The following is an 11,990-nucleotide window of genomic DNA, read 5'->3' on the forward strand; positions in this document are numbered from 1 at the left end:
AAAAGTAAATATGAGCACGTCACACACCGCGTCTTGGGCCCCATTAGACGACCCACGTTACAACTGTAGAGACAAACACTGGACCATTTCTTTTATACTGTTTTTATATTAGAAAAACGTATTAGAAAGTCTTGTGTTTTTGTGAGCCTGAAGTGTTTCCCTGTCAGCATTACTGTTCTCAGTTAATCCAGTGCATTTCCCATTTTCCTATGGAAAATTGAATAGCATATCCAAGCAAATTATATCCACGTTGTGTCACGTCCTGACCATAGAAAGCTGTTATTTTCTATGGTAGAGTAGGTCAGGGCGTGACAGGTTTTTTTCTAGTTTAGATTTTCTATGTTGTTATGTTCTAGTTTTGTATTTCTATGTTGGGTTTTGTTTGGGATGATCTCCAATTAGAGGCAGCTGGTCATCATTATCTCTAATTGGAGATCATACTTAAGTGTTTTTCCCACCTGGGTTTGTGGGAGATTGATTTTGAGTAAGTCTATGTTAACGCTTCGTCACGGTTTGTTTTTGTTCATTCAGTTTATTTTGTATGTATTGCATAGTTTCACAGTTCAATAAAATATGTGGAACGATAATCACGCTGCACTTTGGTCCACTCCTTCATCCTACGACAACCGTGACACGTTGAAACACTATCATTTCAGATAAGTGGACATGTATGTCGAAGGAAAATAACATGCGTTTTGGATACATGCAAAGCCATGCCATGAGCCCAGAGTCATATACAGTATACTGCACACATAGCTCTCTGCATGATGCGCTCTCCAATCAATGTACCTCTATATGTCTTTTACCACCACAACACCCCCAGCTATCTCACCCATGACAACCCGAGTTATAGTTCATAATACTTCCATTGATAAATAACTTACAACTGTCAAGTTTTCAAAGTCCAAGTGCTTTCGTGATAAAGTAAAGGTGCTCTTTCAGTAATAAGAAACTGGATTGTTGCCTAGTAACAATCCCCAGCCTCCAACGTTACCAACGTAATTAGAGCAATACAAATAAATGTTTTGTCATACCCGTGGTATACGTGATATCCAACGGTTTTCGGCCAATCAGCACTCAGGGCTCAAACCACCCAGTTTACAAATGTACTTGTAAACTGGGTGTTTCGAGCCCTGAATGCTGATTGGCTGACATCTGTGGTATATCAGTGTAATGCGATGCTACTGGCGGCAGAGAAGTCAGGTGCAGGAGAGCGGAAACGGATTTACAACGGTTGTGTTTAATAACCATAAACCACCGTCAACAGAACAATACAATAAATGGGTGAAACAAACCCCGGTAAATACCAGCATACCATGCACAAGCACTACAACAAACAATTACGGACAAGGACATGGGGGGAACAGAGGGTTAAATACACAACATGTAATTGATGGAATTGGAACCAGGTGTGATGGAAGACAAGACAAAACCAATGGAAAATGAAAAGTGGATCGGCGATGGCTAGAAGGTCGGTGACGTCAACCGCCGAACGCCGCCCGAACAAGGAGAGGGACCAACTTCGGCGGAAGTCGTGACAATCAGACCATATATAATCACATTTATGACAAACCTTTATTTTTACTGCTCTAATTACCTTGGTAACCAGTTTATAATAGCAATAAGGCATCTCAGGGGTATGTGCTATACGGCCAATATACCACGGCTAAAGGCTGTATACAGGCACTCCGATTTGCGTTGTACACAAGAACAGCCCTTAGCTGTGGTATATTGGCCATATACCACACACACTCATGCCTTAGTGCTTATGTATCTACTTCAATTACCTTGTACCACTGTACATAGACTCTGTACTGGTACCTTGTGTATATAGCCAAGTTATCATTACTCATTGTGTATTCATTATTACATCTTATTAATGTTCTATTATTTATCTATTTTCTTTCTCTATGCATTGTTGGGAAGGGTCCGTAGGTAAGCATTTCACTGTTAGCCTACACTTGTTGTTTACGAAGCATGTAACAGATTCAATTTGATTTGATGTGTGAACTAAACATCTCACTATCTCAAAAGCTAAGAAAAACTACCTTCAGGCTATGCTCAAACCCTACACACCAACCTGAGCACACCGTCCTGCCACCTCTGGTCTCTTGGCCGTCAGCGGGGGTCAGCTCCCGCTCAGCCCAGTCAAAGCTCTTCTCTATCCTGGCACCCCAATGGTGGAACGAGCTTCCCCCTGAAGCTAAGATGCTGATAAGTTCTTTACTCTGGAAAAATGTACTTCCTACAGCTGTGATATGTAGTTGTCTCACCAAGCTATCTTAAGAAGAATGCACTAACTGTACGTCGCTCTAGATAAGAGTGTCTGCTAAATTACTAAAATGTCAAAAGAAATATAAAAATGTACTCTTGGGAGCTGTATTTGCATGGTCATAATAGTCAGTGGATGTTTCATGACCTTGCATACAGAACAGAGGGGTTTATTTCAATGACCTGCAAATTCCTTGAATCTGAGCTGGATGGATGGATGCAGCATATGCAGCTACTGTAGCTGAGAACAGATTCACACTTTCATGATTCCTTCTTACTTGATTACTTGTACTTCAATATGAGCAATTTTAATGCATGTTTATCAAAATATGTTTGTTTTGTATCTTTAGTGGAACCTATGAGTTTCTGTGTGCTTTAAGTTTATGTTAGACAAGTGGATATATGTTTCAGATTCACTCTGCCTTTGTATGCCTTTAAGTATTTGTATAGGGTGAATAGGGATTGTATAGAAACATGTACATATGAACATAAGATGGAGTGATCCCTGGACAAATATTAAATGTTAGGGAAATGTCAAACACTGGTTGAAATGTATTGGGGCCAGTTGGAGGATGATGGCTGTTGCAATTATAATCCTGTTCCCAGGGGCGGAAATCACGACCCCCCCATCCTGGGGAAAATATGATTTGTCCCCCCCAATATATCACTGAAACATAACTATGTAATTTAAATAATATTAATAATACGCAATGAAAGCAATTGTGCTGATTATAGACACTTAATAGCGCATTTTTAAGTTTCAAAAGATTGCGACCCCCCCCTTTGCCTCACAATGGTTTGATCCACTGCCAGTTCCTTAGTTGGCAAGGTAACAGAGGGGTCGTATCTACTGTCTGAAAGGCACTCAATGAACGTAACTGACGTGAGGTTAATCCAGTCAATCGCGCACACACACTAGCTGAATATGCAGAGCTAGCGCGCAAATATTAACTATTAAGCTAGCTAGTACCTATTCCATTTATGTGGCCTCGTCAAAGATGGAATCTTTGCTATCGTCAATTTATTCCAAGATCAGCATGCAGATGATGTAAATTAGTGCTTCAAAATTCCTGTGATAAGGTTAGCGATAAACTGAAGTCCAAACTGAACAGAACTACACTCTCTTCTACCATTGTCTTAAATACATTTAATGGTCTCGTTACAAAAGCTAAATTGTTGCAAGGGAACTTTTATTTATTTATTTTATTTCACCTTTATTTAACCCGGGTAGCAAAGATTATAGCAAACACCACTGAAACGGAATTGGTGCTCGCTAGCTTTGCAAATTCAGCTATTGTTGGAAGCCAGCCAATATGAAACAAACTATTAAAATTACAAAAGGTTGCAGCATATGTTGTGTAAATAGTGAACTCATACAGCTGTCAACTCTTGTCATTTTAATCCGTTTCACATTTGCTAGCTACCTTTTAGATCGAAGCCCAAATAGAATGATAAAAGATAAGATGATAGAAGCCCATCTCCTACTGTAAATAACCTACACACTGTGTGTGTGTGTGTAGCTAGCCAGCCAGCCAGGTAGAAAAATGGCAGAAAAATAAAAGACGGACATCAGAGTATTTTTCAATACACCAAAACGCATAGTAAGAACCCTAGTAGCCTAATATCTCAAAGACTAGTTGATAAAATGTTCATAAGAAAGAAATGAAATTCTAATGGAAATGTTTCACAATGATGTCATTAGGCAGAGCAGGCAACAGATGGCACACAGACAGCAGAGTTGGGGACAGATATGCAGGGACAGACTGGCAGAGACAGGGAGTCTCAGGTAAGTTTGTTGAGTCTTTGTTTGGCAACATTATGAAAGGTTCTCAATTTTTTTTACTTGTAAAATAGGAACATAATTGGAAAATGCCATGGATACCCCCACTCTCAACTTAAACTGGTGACTGAACTAAGATTTGTTAAAGGCAATGGTATTGCTGTTGTGATTAGTTGTGTAGTTTTGGGTACCGGTAGTTAGGAGTACGGCAAACACCTTATTTCTTTGGTTCCTCAATATACATTTACCATATTACAATGTAGGCTATGTGTTACAGCACTACTTTTGGTGTCCCCCTCAGGAATTGCTCTTGAGAAAATGTCATGTAATTGTCCCCTCCAAAGTTGATATCAGATTTTCACCCCTGCCTGTTCCACAACATTCTAGGTGAAGTGTTGCTACAGGCAAAGAACTTGCATAACAACTTCATTTCATTTATACAAAAGTTTAATTCTCAGTACAAATGCAGAATCTTCAATACAAAAACATAATATAGTACATACAAAAATAATGGCTTATGGAGTTTCACCTCTCCATAAATACCATGGCAACAGCAACATATTAACATGACCTCTTGGAATCCTTCATTATTCTCTATGCAGAAGAACAATCAGTTGATTTCAGTTCATTGGTCATATAGGGGGGCAATGGGATCATAGGGAAGAATTTATCAAGCCTCCTCCATTTAGCTAAGCACATAATAAAGAAACATAACAATAAAGAAAAATACAAGACCTGTACAGACTATTTGACACACTGGCAATATTAGACATGCTAAAGCCTATGCTCATTTCCACTTACTAGGAAGTAAAAAAATATAGCCAAATGTCTGAGGTCATGCACTTCTTCAACCTTGAAATATACAGCTCTCAAACATACAGTGCGAGGTAACAAGTTAAATACATCAATATTAAATAACTGTATACATATGCATTATCTGTGTCACTTGAGCTGAAGGCATGGGGCGCCATTGAACACCGTGCATAAAACATAGACATGGTCGTAAAAAATCAGTGCAAACAGGTGTAGTGTAACCAGGATATACCACATAGCAGGTCAACCACAACATTACTTTGGATCAACACAATATACCACAAAGGTAAAATAATACCACATGTCTCTCTTATTTTTTCTCTCTCTCCGTCCATTCAAAGGAATTTCATCAGTTATAGACTATTCAATTCAGTTCACCTCATTTCCGCTAAATAATACACAATCGAACATCAGGGAATGAGAATCGATCATCGGGGACCATCGTTGCGCTGCATTTTAGTAGCATCCAATGCCGATCTCCTGCTTGTAGCGGTTGGTCAGGGTGTTGGCCTGTTGCGTCAGCTTGGACAGCACACCGTGGAGCCCCGTCATGTGGAACTGGAACTGCTTCTGCAGGTTATCCTCGTCTTCCTCTGACGACACCTCAGAATCTTCCTCCGCTGAATCCATCCGAGAGATGGAAGCCCGGCTCTCCTTTCGCTTCTTGGCTTCCTCGGCGCGCATCACTCCCCACTCAATGTCGCAACGGATAGACTTGAGCAACTGGTAGTAGCTGTACATGTCGCCGTCCTCGATGTCGCTGTTTCCCGAGCTTTTCAGGGCGGCCACCTCCCTCTCCTCTTCAAGGGGGACGTCCCGCAGCAGGCTGGGCACCATCACCGTCTGGTCCATGTTGTTGACGGCACCGATGAAGCGGTTCATGGAGTTGAACAGGGAGTTCTTCTGCAGGTGGGATTCTGAGATCTGCATCATCTTGGCGACTGTTGTTAATTGTTGAACTTGTTTTAGAAATGAAATGTATAACTGTCAACCAGAGCTGGATAGTTCGTTTCTTCTTCTACTTTCTAATCGGCTTTGGAAAGCGGCTGGTCCTTTTGTATTCAATTATTAAACGGAGCTATGAAGAGAGTTTGGTAGTTGTTCTCGTTTCTTCTTTTACCTATTCCTTCTTCTTTTCGTTTCTGTCCTGACTCTTACTGGTCCCCGGTCGGATCTTTATAGAGCAGGTGGGTTCGTGTCTAAGGGCGTGCCCAGAACCTGTTTGTCAGGAATATTCTTCCTCTACAGTAACCGGACTCCAATGAGCTAGCACACAGACAGAAAAAACATGCTGGCATAGTTTGCATGAAGGGGATTGGCTTCCCAGTAGCGATAGGCCTACTATCCGGCCCCTGCCCAGTGCCCAGTCCCTGCAAACCAAATGATAGGAGGCTCTATGTCCGCGCAATTGTCAGCCTGTGTTGCGCATCAGCCACTCAAACGCAACACAATGGTTTATAGTGAGCTTTCTCAAAACATTCACACACCAAGCACAATAAAAACGAATTATAGTTTACATTGCAATCGAATTCAAACTTCCTTCACATTGGCCTATATTTTGCTCTCATATATTCCAATGCAAAAATGACTGATGCTACATCAAACCCCGCAACCTCGCCGGATAAACCCTTCAGGGCGAGGTCTGACCTAGCGGAACGCCAGGTTATGAATATTCATGAAGAAAGCCATCAGCCCACAACCGTGCCTCAAATTGAAACCAATCATATGTTCGGCTGTCTGTCTCGGCGCCGGGACTAGCTCTCTATTGACCAATCGGTGGGTGAAGGAGGGAAGCGAAGCGCTGGAACCCTGTCAATGGGGAAAGCAGAGGATTAACCCTATACATTCCACTTTATTCTTGTTGGAACGAGTCCGCAAGGTCTGTAATGTTAGGACATAGGCCAACACTAATAGGTTGTCAGAGTAAAGTTATTCATCCATCTCCTGGATCAGCGATTTTTCCAAACTAGGCTGAACTGTATTTTAAATGTAACCTTTATTTAACTATGCAAGTCAGTTAAGAACAAATTCTTATTTACAATGACGCCTACTGAGATGCAGTGCAGTAGAAAAAATAAAGTTATTCTATTCTATTATATTCATAACAATGTTATCATCCCATTCATATACAGTATCAGCTGCTTTGCCTTTGACAGTAATTATTAGTTAGAGCCAAACTAATACCCCTATTCCCCTTACCATGAAAGACTGATGAGAACAGCTGATACTACCCCCACCCCCTGTAGGTCAATAGTTTTCCATCAACAGGGGAAATCAACAGATACCGGTTGCCCCACATAGAGCGAACTCACTGACATGGTGAGCAAAAGACCACAACAAGTGGGCGGAAATGATCTAGCCCAGCCAGTCTGAAATCTAGTCATAAGTTAACACTTTCAGTTAACCACCAGCACAATCAACACATGACAGAAATAGCAAACAACATGCTTTCAGTCACCACAAAAGTATTATTTATTGCAACCAGGGTGCTGAATCATTGTGACTACAGCCTGGTCATTCTACATGATGTAGGACAGCACTCACCAAATATATTTATTTAGCCTATGGTAATCTTTGAAATATCTATATTTATGAGGACTTTGCACCTCACTCTTAGATGAATTAGAAGAAGAAATCAATCAAGAAGAACAATCTGTCAGTACTGCCCAAGCAGTCACATCAAGCAATGATTCATTCCAGGTAGTACCATTTAGCAGTAATGATTGGGCCTGAAAGAAGTAGAAATAGAAATATGAGTTTGCACTCGTGTGTCACACACATACACTCACAAATACACAAATGCACACATAAAGATGCAGGTAGGAGATAATGGGTGTAGAGAGAGTGTTCTGGAATGTCTGGAGAGAAACTACACAGATTGAATCAGTGTTCTAAACACTGAACTGCTCAGCAAGAATGGGAGGAATGTCAACATACAGTACATGACAACACCTGCTTAGTCAGTCGATCTCTCTCGGTCGCACCCTCCCTCCCTTCCTTACATTCCAATAATTATACTTCTCAATTTTGCCTCTGCTCCTCTTAAAGGCGTCATCTGAAACAGTTCGTAACAGTTTGTGCATATATCATGGCGACATTTTGTGACGTTTTTGTTCTTTTTGGTCTTCGGCAAGGTTTTTTTTGGCTGTTCTTAAGACTACTCCCCTTCGTTGGTGATTGGTCAACAGTAGGGATTCTTCAATTAAATGTTTGTCGGTGATTGGTCATCAGTAGAGATTCTTCAATGAAGTGTTTGTTGTCATATTACGAGTTGTGTAAGAAGGGATTCAATCGACCACGCCCACAATTTGAGGAAAACAAACATTCTTTCCTATTGAACCCCATTCTAAAAGAGCCAACTTAGTCCTCAAGTTTTTGTCATACAGAAATCACAAAACTTGCTGAAAAACTGCTGTCGTTCAATGTACATATAACCTGGTCAAAATTCTCGACCTACAGTTCGCAATGATCCCAACGAATTAGAACCAGCAAGAAGAGTCCTGTGGCTTCAGGCTATTCGGTGTGAAAGAGTGGGAAATTGTGGGGACCCGGTGTCCAAGTAGACTTTACATAGCCAGTGCATGTTAACTAGCTAGCTAAATATCGCCCGGTGGGCCAGCAACAGTAGTTAGGCACCTGGTTGGCTAGTTAGCTAAAGTTGTATATCTCACAAAGGACTTGTGGGATCAATGTTTTCCCCATACAAAACACAAACAGTTTAGTTCCATGAGTGCATCTGTTGTACATGACTAGTCAAATGACCTGTTATACATGTCTACAGTAGGCTAGTACTTTTCAGACTGGGCTAGTAGACAATCTGTAATGTAGTCGGTGGCTAGCTAAGACAGAGAAAGGGGACGGAAGAAGTTGAACACTTTATTTAATTCATTTCAATACAGCACATGGATTCATCATGGATTGGGCACAGATCTCTGATCATGCTGGTGAACGGTAGCTGACAGTGTCGGCCAGAGATGATGTGCAGGAGCTTCCTACAGGAATTTGTAGTCTCTGTTGCTTATTAGCATTTAAATAAAACATTTTTGCAAGGTTTTGTTTTTCAAGAGAAGGTCTTTTAAGGGAGTATGTGATTGGGTTTGTTTTCAAATTCTTTGTGGATCTGTGTAATCTGAGGGAAATATGTGTCTCTAATATGCTCATACATTGGGCAGGAGGTTAGGAAGTGCAGCTCAGTTTCCACCTCATTTTGTGGGCAGTGTGCACATAGCCTGTCTTCTCTTGAGAGCCAGGTCTGCCTACGGCGGCCTTTCTCAATAGCAAGGCCATGCTCACTGAGTCTGTACATAGTCAAAGCTTTCCTTAAGTTTGGGTCAGTCACAGTGGTCAGGTATTCTGCCATTGTGTACTCTCTGTTTAGGGTCAAATAGCATTCTAGTTTGCTCTGTTTTTTTGTTAATTATTTCCAATGTGTCAAGTAATTATCTTTTTGTTTTCTCATTTGGTTGGGTCTAATTGTGTCGCTGTCCTGGGGCTCTGTGGAGTCTGTTTGTGTTTGTGAACAGAGCCCCAGAATCGCTTCCTTTTAGGTGGATGTAGAATTTAACGGCCCTTTTCTGGATTTTGATAATTAGCGGGTATCGGCCTAATTCTGCTCTGCATTATTTAGTGTTTTACGTTGTACACAGAGGATATTTTTGCAGAATTCTGCATTCAGAGTCTCAATTTGGTGTTTGGCCCATTTTGTTAATTTTTGGTTGGTGAGCGGACCCCAGACCTCACAACCATAAAGGGCAATGTGTTATATAACTGATTCAAGTATTTTTAGCCAGATCCTAATTGGCATGTCCTTTTGATGGCATAGAAGGACCTTCTTGCCTTGTCTCTCTGCTCATTCACAGCTTTGTGGAAGTTACCTGTGGCGCTGATGTTTAGACCGAGGTATGTATAGTTTATTGTGTGCTCTAGGACAGGGTTCCCAAAATCGGTCCTGGGGCCCACCTTGGGAGCACGTTTTGTTTTTGCCCTTGTTCTACACAGCTTGTTCAAAAAAATCTAAGCTTGATAATGAACTGGTTACTTGAATCAGCTGTGTGGTGCAAACCCAAAACGTGCACCCTGGGCCCAGGGGTCAAGTCCAGGATAGAGTTTGGGAAACCCTGCTCTAGGGCAACAGTGTCTAGATGGAATGTTATTTGTGGTCCTGGCATCTAGACCTTTTTTGGAACAGCATTATTTTTGTCTTACTGAGATTTACTGTCAGGGCCCAGGTCCTGTGGAAAGAAATGTGTTTGTATTATGCCAATTTTAAACGCACACTTGTTTGTGTAAATGGATTTGATAATGTCGTATGTTTTTCCCCCAACACAACTTTCCATCAATTAGTATAGCAGACCCTCATGCCAAATTGAGTCAAAAGCTTTCTTGAAATCAACAAAGCATGAGAAGACATTGCCTTTGTTTTGTTTGTTTGTCCATTAGGGTGTGCAGGGTGAATGCTTGGTCTGTCATATGGTAATTTGGTAAAAAGCCATTTTGACATTTGCTCAGTACATTGTTTTCAAATATGAAATTTACGAGTATGCTGTTAATGATAATGCAGAGGATTTTCCCAAGGCTGCTGTTGACACATATCCCACAGTAGTTATTGGGATCAAATTTGTCTCCACTTTTGTGGATTGGGGTGATCAGTCCTTGGTTCCAAATATTGGGGAAGATGTCAGAGCCAAGGATGATGTTAAAGAGTTTAAGTATAGCCAAATGGAATTCGTGGTCTATATATTTTATCATTTCATTTAGGATACCATTAACACCACAGGCCTTTTTGGGTTGGAGGGTTTGTATTTTGTCCTGTAGTTCATTCAATGTATTTGGAGAATCTGGTGAGTTCTGGTGTCTTTAATAGTTGACTCTAAGATTTGTATTTGATCATGTTTACGTTTTTGCCTAATTGTTTTTTGGTAGGTTTCCACACTACTTCCCTTCCATCTATAGCATTTCTTAATATTTTTCAGTTCCTTTGGCTTTGATGCCTCATGACTGAGTATTGCTCTGTTCAAGTAGACTGTGATTTTGCTGTGATCTGATAGGGGTGTCAGTGGGCTGACTGTGAACACTCTGAGAGACTCTGGGTTGAGGTCAGTGATAAAGTAGTCTACAGTACTGCTGCAAAGAGATGAGCTATAGGTGTACCTACCGTAGGAGTCCCCTCGAAGCCTATCATTGACTATGTACAGTTGAAGTCGGAAGTTTACATACACTTAGGTTTCTCCTGAATCACTATGATAAATATAATTGATTTGCTTCATTGTTCTTTTAACAGAGCTCAGATTTACTTTCAATTGCAAAGTATAGCAGTACAGGTAAAATCATTCACACAGACATTGTGGCTTGGCAAGAAGATCAGTATTCTGTGAACCAAGAAGTTGTGTGTTCAAATTCCAATATAATAATTACTGTATAAAATAACATGCACAATGTATGAAGATTTGAGCAAACACATTATTTTATGTTGACAGAATTTTTGTCTAAATTTCAAAAGTTGGAGCTAAGTTTGGGGCAACTAAAAATGTTAAGTTCAGGTAACACTTTGATTGAAATGTTGAGTAAATTCAAAATGGCTGTGGAACCAGTTACTTAATAATACTAATTAGATGAAACAACTACAATTTTTTACAGTGCAGCTTGGCTGATCCTAGATCAGATAAGGAAAGATAAAGGTCAGCACCACCCAGGACAGTGCGGCCGTGACCACAGGGTTGGACTGATTTCAAGTCAGAAAGGTGGATTTTATATTTTTCTTCAAAGATGTCAATAAACTTAAGGTGAAAAAGCCTTTGAGTGACATCCATTTGTTAAGGGTAGCCTACATACACACATACTGTATGTACACGTGTAGAATAATAATAATAAGAAGAAGAAGAAGAAGAAGAAAAAGTACACACAGACACACACTGTTTGGCTTGATATGACCCAAGTCCTCGACATCTGAATGTTTCTGGATTACGCTTGGTAACAACAACCTATTAATGTCTGGAAAACATTCTCCTATAATATTCAAACACAGTCACAACCAGGAACTAGATTAAAATGTCCCCTTCCTTTATGTTCTGGGAAAGCTTTGTATTAGCTGGCTGAGGGTTGTCAATGTGTGAATTTAAGTCATGAA

The 11,990-nt window shown here is 40.6% G+C and overlaps 1 protein-coding gene across 1 annotated transcript; it reads right to left on the reverse strand.

Annotated features, from left to right (window-relative positions):
- Positions 1–4,483: 4,483 nt before the first annotated feature.
- Positions 4,484–6,013, reverse strand: g12 (Gastrulation-specific protein G12). Its single transcript, NM_001141828.1, is given in 1 exon segment — positions 4,484–6,013. A coding segment is annotated over 1 exon segment (477 nt). The 5' UTR covers positions 5,798–6,013; the 3' UTR covers positions 4,484–5,320.
- Between the last annotated feature and the right edge of the window lie 5,977 nt (positions 6,014–11,990).

Source organism: Salmo salar, chromosome ssa21, assembly GCF_905237065.1.
Source record: "Salmo salar chromosome ssa21, Ssal_v3.1, whole genome shotgun sequence".
In the NCBI taxonomy this organism is placed as follows: domain Eukaryota; kingdom Metazoa; phylum Chordata; class Actinopteri; order Salmoniformes; family Salmonidae; genus Salmo; species Salmo salar.